We start from the raw sequence: 20,473 nt of genomic DNA, 5'->3' as shown, positions 1-20,473 counted from the left end.
TTTAAGAGATACTTAATATGGTTTATCTTTATAAATTATAATTTTCAAAAAGTGATAATTATTTTTTTTCTAAATTGCAAGGTAATAATTTATTAAATTATTTGAAATATTGCCTTTAATACAAAAAAAAAGACTTCCTTAATATATTTTTATATTTGTGAAAAATTCTGGTGAAATCAGTAGTATTTTTTTAATTTAATAACATAATTAAAAATAGAGTAAAAATAATCTAATTTTTGAGAAAAGCAAATGGATTTTTAAAAAAATTTAGACATTTCTGTCGAAAATAATAACCATTCTTAGTTATTACCTCAATCAAATTTCCAAAAAGATAGTTTATTTGATTAAACTAATTAAAACTTGAATATTAACGATTGCAATTAACAGAAAGATTTAGGATTTTGGACAAATCACAATCCAAAAGAAAGAAATGGTAAATAATAAAATGCAAATGCAGAACTTTAAAAAAGAATTACAAGCGAAATCTTTAAATCAAAAGAAAAAAACGATCTTGATGAATCAAACTATAGCTATAATATTTAATAAAATAGTTTTTTTTTTGAAATCAAAGAATAAGGTAATATTTAAAAATTATTTATTGTTTTTTAGAACTTCTACTTATTTATAGTTTTTATACATTTGTCTTGCTCATTAATTTCCTAAAAATAAAGGATGCTGTAAACAGCTAGAGGGTTATAATAAAGAAAATTTAAATCAAAAAAATGCAAAGCAAGTAAGATAGATAATAGAGAAAGGTTTTTTTAAAATCTAAAATGACAATTCAATTATAAAGAGAGACAAAAAGTTAAATTAAAGTTTCAAAAATATTCCTCTCACATCATAAAAGTGTGAAGAAATTATAACAAAAACTAAGATTTAACCATCAAAGATAGCTTAAATAAAATACAATGTTTACCAATTTATCTTGAAATTAAAATATTTGAGTAATAATAGAAAATTAAATCATTTTTCAAGATAAAAAGTTAAACTGATTTCTGATAAAACTTATTATTTTGAAAATGATCTTACCAAGATTGGCTCTACTTTTTATAATTTCAATGAAAAAACTAAAGAAATATTTAATTAAATTCCTATTTTCTACCCTACTAATAGGTTTATTATAATTTTTGATATCATAAGCATAATTTATCTTTATCTTTTCTTTTTTACTCTATCAATTTTTGCTTTCTTCAATTAAAATGAATTAAACTCTAATATTTTCGTAGCTATTTGTATTCTTAGTTTATTCATAATGGCGTTTGATATCTTAAGTAATTTAAATAGAGCTTTAATTATAAGCGGCAACATAATTTTTGATAGGAGATAAATAGTAAAGAAATATATTTTTAGCTTATGTTTTTTTTCAGATATATTGAGCATTATTGCTCTACTAGCTTAATTAATTCCTCACTCAAATCAAATTACTTATAATCCTTAAAGAAGTTTGCTAAAATATACTTAAATAATCTTTATATTTGCAAAAATATATGGATTAAAGCTGAAAATCAAAAAATTAAAAAATTTATTAACCTTAAGTTAGTTCTAAGTGCACTTTTTTTAATTTTTCAGCTAAATTTTTTGCTTTGTTTAAATTGCTCATATATGTAAAATAATTACATATATTTATTAAAAATTATAAAAAATATTTTTAAAAAAGCATGCGTAGGGTTTTATTGTTTAACATTTATCTAAAACCATGAAAAAAATTGGCTTTAGCGCATCAACATAGAGAACAGCGAATATTATATTAAGTACATTTATTCTTTTTACTGGGCAATTTTAACAATAACAACTGGTAAATTTTTAATCAACCAATTTATATCCTTACATTTCTAAATGTAATTTTCAATCAATCAATCAATAATTTATAATTTGCTTTTTTTAATTAATAAATATTAAACAATTTACATTTTAAAATTTTTTATTTTATCAGTTGGGAGCGGAGACATATCACCTACAAATTATGTGGAAGCTTTATACATATCAATATTTGCAATAATTTTTAGCTTTTTATTGGTTCGCTATATAAATAAAATTGGTCATATTTTTAATGAAATTTACATTTAGCATCAAGATTTTAACAAATAAGTTTAAATCATTTAATAGTAAATTGATTTTATTGAAAAATAAACAAATTCATAAGTTTTTTTTGTTTTTTATTAGATATTTGAAAACAAAAAACATTAGCTTTTAGCTTAAAATTCAAATATAAGCTTATCTTAGTGCCTTATTAGAAGAAAAAAATAAATAAATAAAATAAACTGACGAAGTACTTTCTCTTTTAACACCTAATCTTAGATAAGAGGTTATTAAGGAGTCAAATCTCAAAACTATACAAAAATTTAAAATATTTAATTGCTTTCATCAATAAACTATTAATAAAATTATTTTCTAGATGAAAGAAATAACAGTTTCTCCAGGTGAAGCTATCTTTTAAGAAGGAGATCTTGATGATTCAATTTATTTAATTCTAAGTGGCCAAATTGAGATATTTTTAAAAGAAACTAAAAGAGATTCTCACTCTTTTATCCTTAAAACATTATCAACTGATTAGATTTTCGGTGAAATTGCTTTTTTTTCAGAATAACCAAGAACTGCTTCAGCTAGAAGTACATGCTTTTCAACATTATGTAAAATCGAAAGAAAAGATTTTATATAAGTAATTCATCAAAATCAAACTGATTTTGAAATTTTCAAAGCTTTACAACATAAAATTACTCTGAATAAAGACTATAAATAAATTAAAATGAGATGCTATGCTTGTGAATCTAATAACCACATTATATAGAAATGCCCATTATTAAATTTAAAATTTGACCATTAACTGATAAAGTTAAAATACAATTTTAGTCAATTTTAGGAAAGGAAGTAATTAAATAAAAGACATTTGACAAAGCTTTTTAAAGCAAAGTAAAATTAAAAAATAATTTATATTTTTTATTCAAAAATATTTTATAAATTATCATATTAAAAATGAAATTTTTCTATTATTAAATAATTTAAAATAATAACTAACTGTTAATAATTCAAAAGATGTTTGATAGGTCAAAACAAAAAAATATTTAATCAAATGAAAACAGAGCCTAAGCATTAAAATTTTTTCAATTCGAAGATAAATGATAGTGAATAAGGTTTTTCAAACAAAAAAATAGAAGAATTAAAGCATTAAGGAAATTTCTTTGAACAAGAAGAAGAATTCTATTTCAACTCACTCTATAAACAGTCAATTTGTAATTTAGATGAATTTCCTGTAAGTAATAAATAAATGTCATCAGACTAACACTTTGCTAACTCAAATAAAAGTTTAATTTAACAATTTTCTAATAAAAATACGAGAATTGATTTCAATATTAAGCATGATGAAAATATTTAAGATAAAGAATTAGACGTTTACTAATAAAGTACTCTGTATGATGATTACTCTCTAAAATAATCTATTTCTGCTTTAGATACATGTATTTATTAATACTTTCTTTTTGAAATTACCAAAGCATTAAATTAAAATATATAAAATTAGGCAGCAAAAATGAAAACTTCACTTAGAAAAATACAGTTTCGATTAGAAAAAAATAATCAAGTATTTTAAAACATAATAATTTTATAGAAAATATCTAAGTAGACTAATCTAAATAGTCGCTAGCTTTTATAAATTATTTGGATCAAGAGTCTATCAACATCTCCGCAAATTTAATTGCAGAATCTAATTATCCTTAGGAATAAAAATATCATAAATAGCTATCAAGTTTAGCAAATATCTAACTCTTCCCTGAAGAAAAAAAAAGTGTTAATTGGAAATCATAAGAAACTAAAATCCTAAAATTTTGTAAAGATGAATAAATCAGTAATTTTAAAGAGTAAAGTATAAGTTAAAACTCTATAAGAACCTTATCTTCGCATGATAAATAAGAAACTTATTATAATGGAAACATATAATCATAAGTTCTAAAATCAAATAAAAAACATGGTAATGGATAGAAAGCAAAACATTTGGTCAGCAAAAGTTCTACTTTAGAATAACAAAAAATATTACTTAATTACTTTGATGAAATGAAATAATTTAAATATTATTTCCCTTTTAGTAATTATAAATTTGTAATAAAAGATTATAACTAACATTAAAATAATAACATTAGAAAATTAATATTTTCAAATCAAACACAAAAAGATTAAAGTCATTAAATAGGTTATGAATTTAAGTAAAAAAAATAATTTTATATCAAGTCTATGGCAAACTAATTTAAGGTTTACTAAATGAACAATAATACAAATATTTCTTATGGAATATCTACTAAAAGTTCCTAAAAGTACCCAAAAATTTTCTTACAACAATATCAACAAACAGGATAAAAACTATGAATAATAAATAAATGTATAAACTAAGTTAAGAAGTTTATAAATATATAATTTGTTTTATTTGATAAAATATATGATATATATAATATTTACTGGTAAAATTGGGTAATTTTTAAAGTAAAAAATATATGAAATCTAAATATTGTTTAAAAACTTTTTCTAAAGTTATTCAAAATTGCACTTTATTAAAGAGGGCGATAATAAACAATAATTTACAGTATTTAGTTTTAAAAATATTATAAATCATTTATATCAATCATTAAATGATTGTTTTAATTTATTAACTTATTCATTATAAAAATAATTAATTCAATTTATTAAAAATTTTTTAAAAATTGATCAAAGTTTTTTACATTTCTAATCTCTCTTTAAACCTTAATATTCAACAATATTTAATTTTAAGTATAAATAAATTAAAAAATAAAAAATATATTTTACTCAAATAATAAAATACTAAATTAAATTTATTACCATCTAAATTAAGATTTTTTATTAGAGTTAAATTATAACAAAAATAGAATTTTTCAGTTTAACTACAAAACAAACTAGATAAAATGAATTATTACCTATTATTAAACTGTGTATAACAAAAAATTTATATTTAATTTGTTTCAAAATATTAGTAGAAATAGTAATTTTTTGATATTCAATTCAATTCAATTCTTCTAATTAAAAAATAAAAAGAAAGCCAATTTTAGATATATATTGACTTTGAGAAATTTGTTAGAAAAAAAGCAATTTAGCCAAATATATAAAGCCTAATTTTAGCTAATTATACCTTTATTATGAGTAGTTATAGCATATAACATTCAATATCAGATAATATTGAGTTTTAAAACAAAAATTTGCAAGGAAAATTATTTTGTGAAAGCATAATGAATTGCTTGTAAGGAGATGATGATTTAATTAATATTTCTTAACCTTGTTATAACACAGATATAGATGAAAGAAGGTAAAAATCTCAAGAAGTACTGAAAACAAAGAATTCCTCTTCTCAGTGTGAAGTAAATTAAAAAAGTTTTATTATTATATTCATAAAAAATTCAAAAACTTTTTATAGAATTAAAAGAGTTTAGAAGTAGACATTTAGGAGGTTTAACAAAATAAACAAGCTGATTTCTTTTCCAAATCAAAAAATAAGGTTTTTTATGAAGGAAATGATATTAAAGTAATAAGCAATATAGAGGAGATTAAAAAAAAGATCATTAATAAAAAATAGTAGATTTAAAACTCTGGATTATAATAACATAATGATAATAATTTGAAAGTAGAACTAAACTTAATCAATAAAAAAAAAGAAACTATATCTTATTAACAATAAAAAAACATATCTGACATTGAAGGAAGTAAGTTTAGCATTGGGAAGTAAAATGTAGTAAATTACGAAAAAGCTGCTAATATAATTAATAACATTGTAAATAAGTCTATGAACAGAGTCTAAAGAATAAATAAGCATGTAAAAAATTTCATTCAAATATTAAAGAATAGAAAAAACAATAGAGTAATAGCCCTCTAAGAAAATGAATATAAAATAATTAACGATGAGGCATTTTCTTTTAACAAAATTAATAGAAATAATATACTGAATAAATTCATTTATAAATTATATCGCTTTGCAGATCTGAAAATACCAATACCTCTTTTTATGCCAACAAATAGTTTTAGAGTTTACTGGGATATTCTATAAACTATTTACACCTACTTATTTATCTACATTTACTCAATATAAATTTTCTTTGCTATGTAGAATTAAGATACTGCTATCATAGAGCAATACTATTTATATTCGTTTATATTATTTTTCATTGATACTCTTGTTACATTTAACACCGCTTACTTTAAAAAGGATGTTATTATATCAAATAGAAAATAAATAGCTTGGAAGTATATGTCTTCTAGTATTTTCATGGCAGATGCTATATCTCTAATAACTATGGGATCGAAGCTAATTTTAAAAAACTCTCATCTAGTTTATAACCCTGATTATAGCCTAAGCATTTTTATTATAAATTCGTTAGTTTTTTTAAAATTAAAATGTGTTAATTAAAAGAAAAAGCGATTTAGCTACGCATTTACCTTAAAAGATCATTAAAAACATATAATGAAATTACTAAACTAATTGCTAAGTGTTATTTTTGTCGCACACTTGGGTAAATTAATGATTCAATTTATTTTATTTAGTTAAGGGAATAGAAAAAAATAGTTGCTTATTTAGTATAAAATTTCCCACTTTAATATATACTTTATCTAAGATTTAAAATTTATTTATATTATTAATGATAATAATAAATTAATTAAGATTATTTATTATTAATAATATAAATTTTAGTTTGTTTAGCATGGTATTCGTTAGGCTTATATGAAATTTAAAATGGATTCTCTTAATCATGGATTTAAAAGTACAGCTTGAATGAGCTAACTTACTTATAATTATACATTTATTCTATGTATTGGTCAGTAACTACTATGACAACAGGTATATATATATAACTTAATTTTTTATAATACTGACTTCTTTTAAATTTTAGTTGGTTATGGAGACATATCTGCAAGCAATCATATAGAAGCGCTTTTTATAACAATATCTATGATTCTATTTAGTTGTGTATTTGCATATTCAATAAATAATATTGGATTTATACTTTAAGAAATAGAAAAATCTTCTAAAGAGCTCAATGATAGTATCATTATAATCTAAAGGTATCTATTAACACTAAAAATATTTAAAATAATAATTTTATAGTTTTGAGTTATTTAGCAAGATAAAAATCTGATCTATATAATTGTTTAAAATATTTTAGGTACTTGAATAGAAAAAATGTGAACGCATAATTACAAAGTAGAGTTAGACACTACCTCAACTTCCTAGCTAAAGAACAAAAAGACAGAGACTAATAATCTGAAAATCAAGTTTTATAAATTTTATCAAATAAATTGAGAAATGAAATAATTGTTGAGACAAATTCAAGAATACTGAAAAACAATTCGATTTTTGGTGCTAACTTTTCTTCTCAAACCCTTAGAAAGTTAGTATTTATTATGGAAGAAGTAGTTGTTTCACCAAATGAAATTATATTTGAAGAAGGGGATTACATTGACCAATCAGTTTACTTTATAGAGAGTGGAAAAATTGAAATTTATTAAACACCTCATTAGAATTTGATTTTAAATAGCTTTAATTAGAAATAGAAAACTCATTCTTTAAAAGTATTATCTAAAGACAGTATTTTTGGTGAGATTTCTTTCTTTTCTGGTTTATCTAGAAACGCAAGTGCAAGGAGCATTAATTTATCTACTCTTTACAGGATAAATAGAAATAGCTTTATCAAACTAATTTAAGAAAATTAAGAAGATTTTGAGAGATTTAAAATGATGGAAGAATAAATAAAATTCTTACAAGATTATTCAATTTTGTATTTAGAATGTTATGCTTGTAAAAGTATGGGTCATATGGTCAAAAATTGCCCAATCGTGCATTAAAAATTTGATTCATAATTTATAGCTTTGAAGCATAATTTTAGTTTATTTTAAGAAAGATAGGCAAAATATAAAAGAAGATCCTAAAATGATAATTATGATCCAAGGTTTATTATTTTTGAAATTTTTTTTTTGCAATATATTTTCCACTTACTTATTTATTTTTAATAATCAGAGTTTAAATTTTTTTCAAATCACTTAAGTCAATTAATTTTTAAAAATCGGGAGGAGGGAGAAAAAATAATGTTCTTCTGCAAAAACAGTTTTTGGACTGTGAAAAATTTAAATAATATTTTGTTTATGAAGAAAGTTCCTTATTTATCCCCTCCTTCTTTAATTTTAAGAATATAAAAACTTTTAAATATTTAATTTCTAAATAATTTTGGTTTTTATGATTACTAAATAATAAATTTTATAAAATACCAAAAAAGAAAGAAGATAAATTTTTTAGAACCTTATTAATAACTATTTTTTTGTTAATTTTATCCCCTTTTTTATATTAAAAGAGTCTTCATTAAAATTAACACAATAACCTGCTAATTTCTTAAAGAAAATATTAGAGATCTGAGCCCTGAGATGTAAATACTATTTTCAACTGATGAAGACATCTTAAATTAGCAATCTATTTGTGAGTAAGATATAGAAGAAGACTAATATACAACTGATAACTAGACTTCTTTATCGTCTTTTAAAAGTGATAGCTCAAATAAATCGATAAAAGAACAATATAGGTTTAAGAGTGATAGAAGTATAAACTATTCATAAAAAGATCACAAAAAAAATCATAGCTTAAAAATAATAAAATCTTAAATATAAATTGGAAAGCAGCCATCATTGATAAAAAATCAGGTTGATTATCTAAAAGAAAATAAAAAAATGGAAAGCTTAGAAAATTTAATGCAAAGTGAAATATAAATTAGTAGTATAAATAATAATAAGATAAATATTAAATCACTCAGTCCAACTAAAAATAAAAATTAATTTGACGAAAATTAAATTAATTAGTCAAGTAATCAAAATAATTACCATTTTTAAGATAAATAAGATAAAGAAATTGCTTTTGCAGAACACACAAAAGAAAAAATGAATCCAAACTTAGAATATAAATCTTAGAATTCTAAGCTTCAAAATAATATAAAGTTATCAGGCTCTATTAATAAAGACTACTCTAATAAAAGCCTGTAAGAAGTCATTGAGGAGAAAGCAAAAATTAGATCAAACAAACTTATCATTAAATATAACTCAAATATCTAAGATGATTGCAATAACAATAATAATAAAAGTTGTTAAAGTGATGAAGAAAATTAAAAGTGTAATTAAGGTTCAAGCCTTGTACTTAGAAATTAAAAAACAAATAAATATTAACCATAGTAAAGTGAAAAAAGATCTTCAATTGATAACTCTGTTTAAAATACAAATATTAATGCATGCATTGCTTAAAGCTTAGCCCTCTTCATGACTTAAAGCTAAACAGATAAATTTGATAATGATTTAAATAAGATAGATGATAAAATGTTAACAATTTCACATGAAAAGTAATTATAGAATTAAGATGTAAACAGTTTGCAGAATAGTGCTATTAAAAAAAATGCCTCATCGCTATTTTTAAACATACCAAAAAGATAAAATGTAACCTATGAGTAAAGAGAGAGCTAATATTCTGATAAAGAGATAAATACAATCAAAAAATGTGATTAATAAGATATGTTTAAAGTACAGCAAGCAAACACAGATGTTTTGAGGTAAAACTCTTCTGAGCCAATGGAATAATTTTTTAAATAAAAACTACTATAGAACTTTTTAAAAATTGTTAATATTTAAGCAGAAGATGTTTTAAAACTTGATAATGAAAAATCTGACATTAAAAGATTTATTAATCCTGATAATAATTATTATGTTATAAATTATTTTGATCTTATCAAGAATTTCAAAAAATTCTTTCCACATAACAATTTTTGTAATTTGTTTAAAAAAAAGAAAATCAATTTAAATAAATAGAAAAAGAATTTCAGCATGATTAAATCTTAGAATAAAAGGAGATAAAATATTTTCATACTACAAAATTCTCTTAGAAAGTCAACATTTTGTAATTAAGTTTAACAAAACTCTGCATTTTTTGAAATAAATTATGAAAAATATAAACCAACTTTCTTGTCCTATGGTGTTTCATAAAAGAATGAATCTGTTTTCCCTCAATTTTAAATATAATAATGATCAAAATTAATATAAAATTAATTTCCAATTATAATATAGTTTAACTTATTCAGATAAAAAATCAATCTAAGTATTATTTATTTATATAAAAATTTATATTTAATTTTATTGTTTGGATGCAAAAAAAGATTTATAAAATAATATTTAGTTAATTAATATTTTATATAATATATTTAATGATTTATATTTATATTAATTCAGCAATCTTGCTTTAACTATTTGTGCAAAATTTTATTTATATTTATAATTAATTAATTTTGGATAATTAGAGAATATATATCATATTCCAATATCTTAAATGTGATAAACTGATCAATTATCTTAATCTACAAAATCTGCTAATTTAGTGATATTGAAATATTATGTCTAACTATAGGGTTTGAAACAAAATAATTAGCATTTTTTCATTTAATATATCACAATAAATTGAAATTAAATAAATATATAGGAACAATAAAAAATATGGTCAGACTTTTAAAAAAATATTTCTTATAAGAATAATTTCTGATATTTGTAAAAGTAAAAATTTTTGAATTCATAAAAATAAAATATTACTAAAATTAAATATTTTTGAATTATTAGGAAAAGAATATTTGTTAAATTAAAAATATTCATTTCGAAAATTTATTCATAAGCATATATTCGTTTGAATATTCTTCCCCTCTAATGGTTTTTAATGTACTTGTAAATAAAAAAATGTTATAGCTATTTCATTAAGCTCATAATATTTTTAATCAAACAATTTGTATATTTGATTCTTCAATTCTTAAATTATATAGAAACAAAAATTAATTGGTTAATAAATTATTAAAAATTAATTATCAAAGACATAGTTTTGTTATTATTATTAGTCATTATTAATTAATAATTTATATAATTATAATTATAATTAGAGTTCATCAAAGCAAAGATAAAATCTATAAATTTAACAAAAAAACATTGCCTCAAGGAATCTTCAACAAAAAACTATTTATAATAAACTAGATAAATACAACATATTTTATTACTGCTAAATAATGAGTAGGTAAAGCATACAAAATACCTTATCAGATAATATAGAACTTCAAAATAAATCGTTGCAAGGAAAAATGTTTTATGAAAGTATGATTAATTGCTTAAAAGGAGATGAAGATTTCATAAATATCTCCTAGCCCTATAACAACACAGATATTGATGAAGGAAGATAGAAGTCACATGAAATATTATAAATACAAAGTAAACCAATGCATTTTGATGTCAAAGTAAATTATTTATCATTAAACATTTAGCATCATCAATTTATTTGATTAGAATTAAAAAAGGAAAATAGAAATTTCAGAATTTAAAGAAGATGAAAAAACTATAGAATCACAAAATAAAAGTAACGAGACCTCTTAACGAAAAAATAGTATCAAAAGCATTAATTAACCTACACACATCTAATAGACATATGGTAGTATTAAAAAACAGTAAATTACAAACTCTTAATCGAGTTAAGAGTATTATGATAAGATAAAAGTAGAAATAAGCTTGGTAGATATAAAAAAGGACTCTATAAATCATTAAGAATAATCTAAAAATATTTCTGATCTTGAAGTAAACTGTCTTAGTGAATCATGTATAAAAACTGATACAAAGATATAAAAGATAAGCTACATAGGAAGGAAGAGCGTATCAAATTTTGAAAGAGCTATTAATATGATAAATAATATTTTAGGTAAGTCTATGAATAGAGTCTAAAGAATAAACAAACATGTAAATAACTTTATATAAATACTAAAAAATAAAAAAAATAATAGGTAGATGATAAATTTGTAAGAAAATGAATATAAGATAATCAATGATTTGGCGTTTTCTCATAAAAAAATATTAAAAAGAAATTTTTTCAGTAGGTATTTGTAATAATTATATCGCTTTGCAAAAATGAGAATACCTATTCCCTTATTTATGCCAACAAATACTTTTAGAGTTTATTGGGACATTCTATAAACTATTTATACTTATTTATTTATATACATTTATTCTATATTGCTTTTCTTTGCCATGCAAGATTAAGATACAGTTTTTATAAAGTAATACTATTTATATACCTTCATATTTTTCTTAGCTGACACACTTGTAACTTTTAATACGGCCTACTTTAAAAAAGATGTCATTGTTACTAATCGTAAACAAATAGCTTGGAAATATTTATCTTCTAGTGTTTTTATTGCAGATGCTATATCTTTAATAATTATGGGGTCTAAATTGATGCTTTAAAACTCTCATCTTGTTTATAATCCTGATAACAGCTTTTAAAGTTTTGCAATAAATCTATTAGTGTTTTTTAAATTAAAATGTGTTAATTAGAAGAAATAGAGATTTAATTATGCATTTACCTTAAAAGATAATTAAAAACATATTATGAAATTGCTTAATTAATTGCTTAGTGTTATTTTCGTTGCTCATTTGGGTAAAAAATCAATATAATTCTTATTTTATTTAAAATATTGCTTCTTTAAAAAATCTTTGATTAATATAATTTTCCCATGAATTGCATTTAATTTTAATTAAAAATCAAAATAATCCTAAAAAAATTTATTTTTATTAAAAAAAAACTGATTTATTCTTAATCAAATAAACATAGTTTGCTTAGCTTGGTATACTTTGGGTCAATATGAAATTCAAAAAGGATATCCTGTTTCATGGATTTCAAAATATAATTTGAATGATTTACCATATATTCAAATATATATTTATTCTATGTATTGGTCTGTTACTACTATGACAACAGGTATTTATTTATATTTAATTATTATAAGCTTAATATTTTCTTTTGTTTTACTTTATAGTTGGTTATGGAGACATATCTGCCTGCAATTATATAGAAGCGCTATTTATTACACTTTCAATGATTTTATTTAGCTGTGTATTCGCCTATTCTATCAATAATATTGGATTTATTCTTTAAGAAATAGAAAAATCCTCTAAAGAGCTAAATGATAGTATCACAATCATCTAAAGGTATTAGCTTATAAATTGATTAATTCTAATTTCATCTTAAAAAAAAATATTATCAAATTTTCTTTCACAAATTAATTAGATTAAAACTTTATCTAAAAAATTAAAACTTTAAAAAATATTTTAAAAATTAAATATTTTAGATATTTGAAAAGAAAAAATATAAATGCATTTCTATAGAGTCGAGTGAGGCACTATCTTAGTTTTTTAGCTAATGAGCAAAAAGATAGAAACTAATAGTCTGAAAATCAAATTTTATAAATTCTATCAAATAAATTGAGAAATGAAATAGTAGTTGAGATTAACTCAAGAATATTAAAAAATAATGCTCTTTTTAGTGCTAATTTCTCATCTCAAATTTTGAGAAAGCTAGTTTTTATTATGGAAGAAATCAATATTTCTCCTAATGAAATTATATTTGAAGAAGGAGATTATGATGACTAATCAATTTATTTTATAGAAAGTGGTAAAATAGAAATATATTAAACACCTCTCTCTAATTAAATTACAAATAATATAAATGAGAAACAAAAAACTCATTCTTTAAAAGTTTTATCTAAAGATAATTTTTTTGGTGAGATTTCATTTTTTTCTGGTTTAGCTAGAAATGCTAGTGCGAGAAGTATTAATTTATCTACGCTCTATAAAATTAGTAGAAGCCGCTTTATCAATCTCATTTAAGAAAACTAAGAAGATTTCGAGAGATTTAAAATGATGGAGGTATAAATTAAGTTTTTATAAGACAATTCAATTTTATATTTAGAGTGCTATGCCTGTAAATGTATAGGTCATTTGGCCAAGGACTGTCCTAGAGTGCATTAAAAATTTGATTCTTAATTTTTAGTATTGAAGCATAACTTTAGCTTGTTTTAGGAAAGATATTGAAAGGCAAAAAGAAGATTCCCAAATACTAAATAAAATGCAAGGTTAGCTATATTTATTTATTAATATTAATATTTTTATTTAAAGCTATAATATATATTTCGTTTCATATAATTTAATATTTTTATAAAAAGGATTAATGTTAACAATAACTAAATAACTTGCTAAGTCCTCAAAGAAAATATAAGATATTTTAATACTCAAGTACAAATTATTTATTAAACAGATGAAGATTCCTTTAACTAATATTCAGATTATGAAGAAAACAAATTAGGTGATTAAAATTCTTCTACTAACTAAACTTCATAGTCATCATTAAAAGATAATAGCTCTAATAAATCAATTAATGAAAAATACATGTTTAAAAGTGATAGAAGTCTGAATTCTACTTTAAAAGATCACCAAGTCAATAATAATAGTTTAAAGTTGATAAAATCTTAAATTTAGATTGGAAAGTAATCCTCACAAGTAAAAAATTAGAGAGACAGCTTAAAAGATAATAAAATAATTGAAAACCTAGAAAATTTATTGAATAGTGAAAGACAAAATAGTGGTATAAATAATAAAGTAATTAATAATAAATCTTAAGAAACAAATAATTTTAATAAATTTGATGAAGATTAAACAATGATATTAAACATTGAAAATGACCAATATTGTAAAGAGAGTTAAGATAAATTAGAAAAGAATTCAGAAGAATCAAGAGAATAAATTAATCCAAGCTCAGAATAATTTGAGAATTTAATTTTTCAAAACAAAACACATAATTCTAAGGTGTAGAATAATTTAAGACTTTCAAATTCTACCAATAAAGATTCGTCTCATAAAAGCTTATTAGAAAACAATGAAGAAAAGACTAAAATTAAACCTAATAAACTTACCATCAAATTCAACTCAAATAATCAAGACGATAGTAATGTGATTTATCAAAGCTAGAAAAGCGATGAAGATGTTTAAAAGTAGAATTAAGGTACTGATGTTGCTGTTAAAAAACAAAAGACAAAAAAAATTTTACAATCATATAAAGAAAAGAGGCCTTCAATAGAGAGCTCCTCTTATAATGGTATTTATAGTGCTTGTATAGCTCAAAGCTTAGCATTAATGAGTGCTTAAAACTAAATCAATAAATTTGAAACTACTGTAAATAAATTAGATGAAAAACTTTAAACTATTTATGAAGGAAAATCACTTTAAAATTTAGAAAGAAATAGTTTTTTGCAAAATTTTAAAAGAAATACATCTTCTATATTTTCAAATTTTTCAAAAAGATAAGAAAGCAATTAAAGAGAGAGTTTTTTTTCAAATAATGATTTGAACATCATTAAAAAATATGAGATTCAAAACACATCTTAAAGTTTTTCACAAAAACCTAAAAACAGTATAGAAGTATTTGGGTAAAATTCTTAGGTTTTTACCTAACACCATCCTAATCCTTAAAAAATTCTTTAGAAATTTTATAAAATGATTGACGGTGGAGCTGATGATTATTTGAAATTAGATAATTAAAAATCAATCTATCAAAGACTTTGTAACTCAGATTTTGATTATTTTATTTTAGATTTCTTTGATATCATGAAGAACTATAAAAAATTCTTTCCCCACAATAACTTTACTAATATATTCAGCTATAAAAATTCTACTTCACAAAAGCTGAAAAAGAAGATTCATTCATCATCTAAAAATACAAAATAGAGAAGAAAAAATATTTTTATGCAACAAAATTCGGTTAGAAAATCAATATTTTGTAACTAGATAATTCAATAGTCATAATTTTCTGAAACAGATTATGAAAAATACAAGCCTACTTTCTTATCATATGGTGTTTCATAACTTACAGAAACTATATTTCCTAAACATAAAATAGATATTTCCTTAAAAATTGTATGAAACTAAACTATAATTACTTTCAATTTATATTTCATATTTAGATGTAGAATTAAACTTCTTTTTATCAATAATAAAAACTTAAATCAAATTATAATTTACAATTGTGAAGATAAAGTTAGCTCCCCTCAAAATTTCCTGTTCATTTTTAATGAAAAATATGTTAGTTTATTAAAAGTATGTTTCTCTTTATTTTTTAGAGGAGTTAAAAAAAGATTTCATTAACTTTTGAATGAAAAATATTCAATAATTTTTGAATTTATATATTTAACTTTTGACTGTAAATGGTATGTAGAGATATAAAATTTTAATAAAAATCAATAGATAAATTAAACAGCCAATTTTTAAAAGTCTAAGTGTAATTTGATAGGATAACTTTTCGACTCAATTAATTTATTTAAATTTGTATGGATGTTTTAATGCTTTTTTAAATAGTTACCTCAATTCTTTAAAATTTAAAAATATTATTAGAGCAAATTCTTAGAATTAACCCACTTTTATCTTTTAATACAAAAAAGCAAAAATATAAAAAATTTATTTGTTTAATTATATTGAAGGTACATTATATATATATATATTATTATTATTTATAACTAAATTAATAATTTATAAAGGTATATTTAGAATATAATATTTAACTTACTTCAAAGGCTCATGAACTCAATTAAACCTTTTTAATTCTTAAAAGCTTTTAGTTAGATTATAAAATAAATTACTTTTATTAACTGGTTTAATGCTTTATATTGATATATTCTATTCTTAAAATCAATTCCATTTCTTATTTAGGAATGTATTGTATTTTTTAAAAGGTCAACAATTATTTATTAAAAAATATTTAGTTATTTACTCATTTTTAATTATTTTTATTGTAAATATTTGTGAGAAAAGTATCTTGAGTAAAAAATTAAATTTAAATTGTTTAGTAAAATGAATAGAAAATTTATGATTCAATTAATAATTTTTTTATTGCCTTGCCAGAATTTTATAATACTATATTAGAGCAAAGTTTTTTTTGTTATCAATAGAAGATTGCTTCTTTTTATAAATTAAAGTTTTTAATATAGATTTTAGTGTTAATATTATTTAATTCATTGATTAGTAATTAATAAAGTCAGGTTTTGATTTCGCAAAAAAAAAAATAATTTATAAAAAAAGCTTATTGAATAATTTAATAAAAAATATAAAGAATTATGACAGATAAACTTGCTACCATTGTTTAAAACAACACAGAGCTTGAATTTTTAGGCCAATAAGACTCGCAATTAGAAAGTACATATTAGAAACCTTGTTAAAAAGGAATAATTGATGAACGTAGTGATATGATTAAACAAGGATTGAAAGGTGATTTGGACTTGAAAAGTTTGGCAAGCTAAGACTAAGATGATACATCCAGAAATAATATCCCAGAATTATATTAAAATATTGATCAAGGCAACTTTAGTATAAAATATGGACTTTCAAGATAAAATAAATTTTTAGATAAGAGCTAAAATATTTCTTCTACCTAACTTTATGAAAATAGAAATAATAGTTTTTAATAAACTGGTAAATAATGTTTTTATAACATTAATATTAATTGATCAATTATTTATTTTAAATAGTAAATTAAGGTGATAAAATATTATCTGAGTTTTATAACAAATATTAAATAAATGTACACCTCAGTTAATATAAAAATGATTAAGAGAAATAAGATTTTGCTTATTCATGCAATAAGTAAAAAGACTACCCAGAGCAAATTTTAAGATGCCACTTAAAAAATGGTATATAAGTCATTAACAAATAAAAGAATAGAACAAGTGTATCTACAATTGCAAATTCAAGCTTTAAAACGGAATAAAATACAAAAAATAAGAAAAACTCGCTTTCAAAAATGATTCAATTAAGAATTCATGTATTAGAGTTCATAAAAAAATTAAAGCTAATAAGTAGGAGTAGAAAGCTTGAAAACATATCTAAGTTTTAGATTGAGATGATAGCAGACAATAGCTACTATATAGAAAATAATTAATCTTAAGCTTCCTCAATTTTAATTATTTTTTTAAGAAAAATAGTAGAACTAATTAAATTAATCCCAATTTTTATTCCTACAAATAAATTAATAATTATTTTTGATATATTAACAATAATATATCTCTACTTGTTCTTCTTTTTCTTTTCTATAATAGCCTTCTTTAATTAATACGAATTTAATTCTAATTTTTTTGTATTGTGTTGCGTCCTCAGCTTATCTATAATGACTTTAGATATACTAGTTTCATTGAACTTAGCTTTTTTTAGAAGAGATAACATAATTTCAGAAAGAAGCTATATAATCAAAAAATATATTTTAAGCTTGCACTTTTCTACAGATTTTATCAGTATACTTACACTGTTAATTCTGATAGTATCTAATCCTAATTACATTACTTATAATCCAGAAAATAATATATGGAAATATCTTTCCAATGTTTTGATATTTGTAAAGATATATGGTGTATCCCAAAAGGTGAAACGTCTAGAATATGTGATCACTCTAAGTTAATAATCTAGACATTTGTATAAGTTATTTTGCCAAATATTTAGCGTTCTTTAAATAGCTCATATATGTAACTAATCAAATATTTATATTATATAAATAATTTAACGTTATTATTTAAAATAGCTTGTATTGGATGGTATTCATTGACTTTCATTTAGAGTAATTAAAAAAATTGGCTTCAGAACATCAATATTCAGGATAGCGAATATTATATCAAGTATATTTATTCTTTTTACTGGGCTATTATAACAATGACAACAGGTAAAATATATGAATAAATCTATCAATTTATTCTAATTAATATTTAGGTATTTAAAATATTATTAAATTTAATATTTTAATAAAGTTGGATATGGGGATATAACTGCAACGAACTACACAGAAGCTTTATACATATCTATAATCACAATTATTTTTAGCTGTGTATTTGCTTTTTCTATCAACAATATTGGTTAAATTCTTCACGATTTCAAAGCCTCCTCTTAAAATCTAAAAAATCATATTTAAATAATAGAAAAGTAAATGATATTTTTTAATTTATCCTATTATTTTTAATAATTAAATAATTCACTTCTTGATAATTAATATATATTGTATTCTTAAACCTAAAATAAAAAAATATACCCTTAAAAAATATTTTTTGCGAAATATGGAAAATTTTTTTGTATTTTAAGGATATTCTTCCATTCTTCTAAATAAAATACTTAAAAATACAAAACATAAATATTAAATATAAAAATTTAAATTAATTATGAGATAAATAAAATATAGAAATAACTATTTTAAAAAATTATTCATTAATTAATATTTTTTAGAAATTAAATTGTAGCTATTTAATATTATTCATATGAGTACAAAAATAATGATTTTAAAAATAAAAGGTATTTAAAAAGAAAAAATGTTAATATTTAGCTTAAGACTCGTGTTGTTCAATATTTATTTTATCTGGAAGACTAAGTAAATAGCAGATTGTTAAAAGAGGAAGAGTAAGTTCTTTCTATTTTATCTACTAAACTTAGAGAAGAAATTATTTTGGAGGCTAATTCCCAAATAATTAAGAAATTTGATATATTTAAATGTTTTTCCCAGTAAACCATTAATAAACTCGTTTTTTTAATGAAAGAAATTATTGTTTCTCCAGGTGAAACAATATTTTTAGAAGGGGATTTAGATGATTCAGTTTATTTGATTTTGAATGGATAAATTGAAATATTTATAAGTGGAAACTAAAATAATTCTCAGACTAAAATCCTTAAGGATTTATCAAACAATCAAATATTTGGTGAAATTGCATTTTTCTGTTAAAAACCAAGATCAGCTTCAGCAAAAAGCATAGTTTTATCAACATTATATAAAATTGAAAGAAAAGATTTCATGCAAATAATTCAATAAAATTAAATAGATTTTGAGATTTTTAAAGCTATTTAGCACAATATTATACTTAATGAGGACTATAAATAAGCACAACTAAAATGTTATTCTTGTAAACAATCCAATCATATTATCTAGTAGTGTCCATTACTGCATTAAAAATTTGATCATTAGCTTATTAATCTGAAGCATAATTTTAATAACTTTTAAGAAAGGAGAAATTATTAAAGGCAGTATACAAAATTATACTCTGCAAGGTAATTTATTAATTATTCAAGATTATATATTTCAGCTTTTAAAAAATTTACAGTACTCTTAAGTATAATTCCTTTTTAATTAATAAAGAATTTTGACCTCATTAAATTAGAGATTATTAAGCCAGCTCAAAATGGAGTAGGAATATTTTAATTTCTTTAATTCTATTTTTGAAAACACTTAGCATATTTTATCTAATATGCAAATAGAAGAATAAAAGTAATAGCAAGAAGAGCTTTAATTAAATAAAGATTTTTAAAATTAACAAAGCACTAGCTCAATAAATAACTTTGATTAAACTTCTATTTGCAAAAGAAACGTGTATGTGGATTAACAAATAATTAATTCCAACAAAAATTAAGTTTAGTAAGCTTTTAATAAAGTTCTTGCTAAAGAAAAAATTGATTTTAACATAAATTATGTAATTAGTGATAGAAGCTAAATAGAAAAAGAATAAGAAATCTAATTGAATCTTCAGACAGATGAATATACAGTCTAAAATTACAACTCATTAGGAGACATATGTAAATTTTGAAG

At 21.2% G+C, this 20,473-nt stretch overlaps 5 protein-coding genes across 5 annotated transcripts; all 5 read left to right on the top strand. All coding sequences in view use genetic code 6, as the record gives it.

The window, feature by feature from the left end:
* Positions 1 to 249: 249 nt before the first annotated feature.
* TTHERM_000717639 (ABC transporter family protein) lies at positions 250 to 999 on the top strand (the record flags this gene model as incomplete). Its single annotated transcript, XM_012798347.1, has 3 exons — positions 250 to 577; positions 672 to 910; positions 955 to 999. 3 exons carry the CDS (start codon positions 250 to 252, stop codon positions 997 to 999), a joined length of 612 nt encoding a protein of 203 aa, XP_012653801.1.
* A 1,396-nt stretch (positions 1,000 to 2,395) lies between these two features.
* Positions 2,396 to 4,356, top strand: TTHERM_000717638 (ABC transporter family protein; the record flags this gene model as incomplete). The annotated part of the gene is made up of 4 exons (XM_012798346.1): positions 2,396 to 2,868; positions 3,034 to 3,455; positions 3,518 to 4,078; positions 4,184 to 4,356. 4 exons carry the CDS (start codon positions 2,396 to 2,398, stop codon positions 4,354 to 4,356), a joined length of 1,629 nt encoding a protein of 542 aa, XP_012653800.1.
* A 782-nt stretch (positions 4,357 to 5,138) lies between these two features.
* TTHERM_00717630 (cation channel family protein) lies at positions 5,139 to 10,044 on the top strand (the record flags this gene model as incomplete). The annotated part of the gene is made up of 6 exons (XM_001015083.2): positions 5,139 to 5,357; positions 5,423 to 6,503; positions 6,683 to 6,829; positions 6,882 to 7,053; positions 7,155 to 7,937; positions 8,337 to 10,044. The coding sequence occupies 6 exons, from the start codon at positions 5,139 to 5,141 to the stop codon at positions 10,042 to 10,044; spliced, it is 4,110 nt and encodes a 1,369-aa protein (XP_001015083.2).
* Positions 10,045 to 11,060: 1,016 nt separating this feature from the next.
* On the top strand, positions 11,061 to 15,792 carry TTHERM_00717620 (cation channel family protein; the record flags this gene model as incomplete). The annotated part of the gene is made up of 8 exons (XM_001015082.3): positions 11,061 to 11,285; positions 11,335 to 12,475; positions 12,650 to 12,796; positions 12,855 to 13,026; positions 13,167 to 13,489; positions 13,586 to 13,743; positions 13,787 to 13,836; positions 14,040 to 15,792. 8 exons carry the CDS (start codon positions 11,061 to 11,063, stop codon positions 15,790 to 15,792), a joined length of 3,969 nt encoding a protein of 1,322 aa, XP_001015082.3.
* A 1,187-nt stretch (positions 15,793 to 16,979) lies between these two features.
* Positions 16,980 to 19,868, top strand: TTHERM_00717610 (cation channel family protein; the record flags this gene model as incomplete). The annotated part of the gene is made up of 7 exons (XM_001015081.3): positions 16,980 to 17,334; positions 17,391 to 17,552; positions 17,958 to 18,308; positions 18,434 to 18,571; positions 18,657 to 18,828; positions 19,192 to 19,645; positions 19,713 to 19,868. 7 exons carry the CDS (start codon positions 16,980 to 16,982, stop codon positions 19,866 to 19,868), a joined length of 1,788 nt encoding a protein of 595 aa, XP_001015081.3.
* Between the last annotated feature and the right edge of the window lie 605 nt (positions 19,869 to 20,473).

Source organism: Tetrahymena thermophila, assembly GCF_000189635.1.
Source record: "Tetrahymena thermophila SB210 genomic scaffold scf_8254592, whole genome shotgun sequence".
NCBI lineage: Eukaryota > Ciliophora > Oligohymenophorea > Hymenostomatida > Tetrahymenidae > Tetrahymena > Tetrahymena thermophila.
This window is presented reverse-complemented; position numbering and strand designations above follow the sequence as displayed.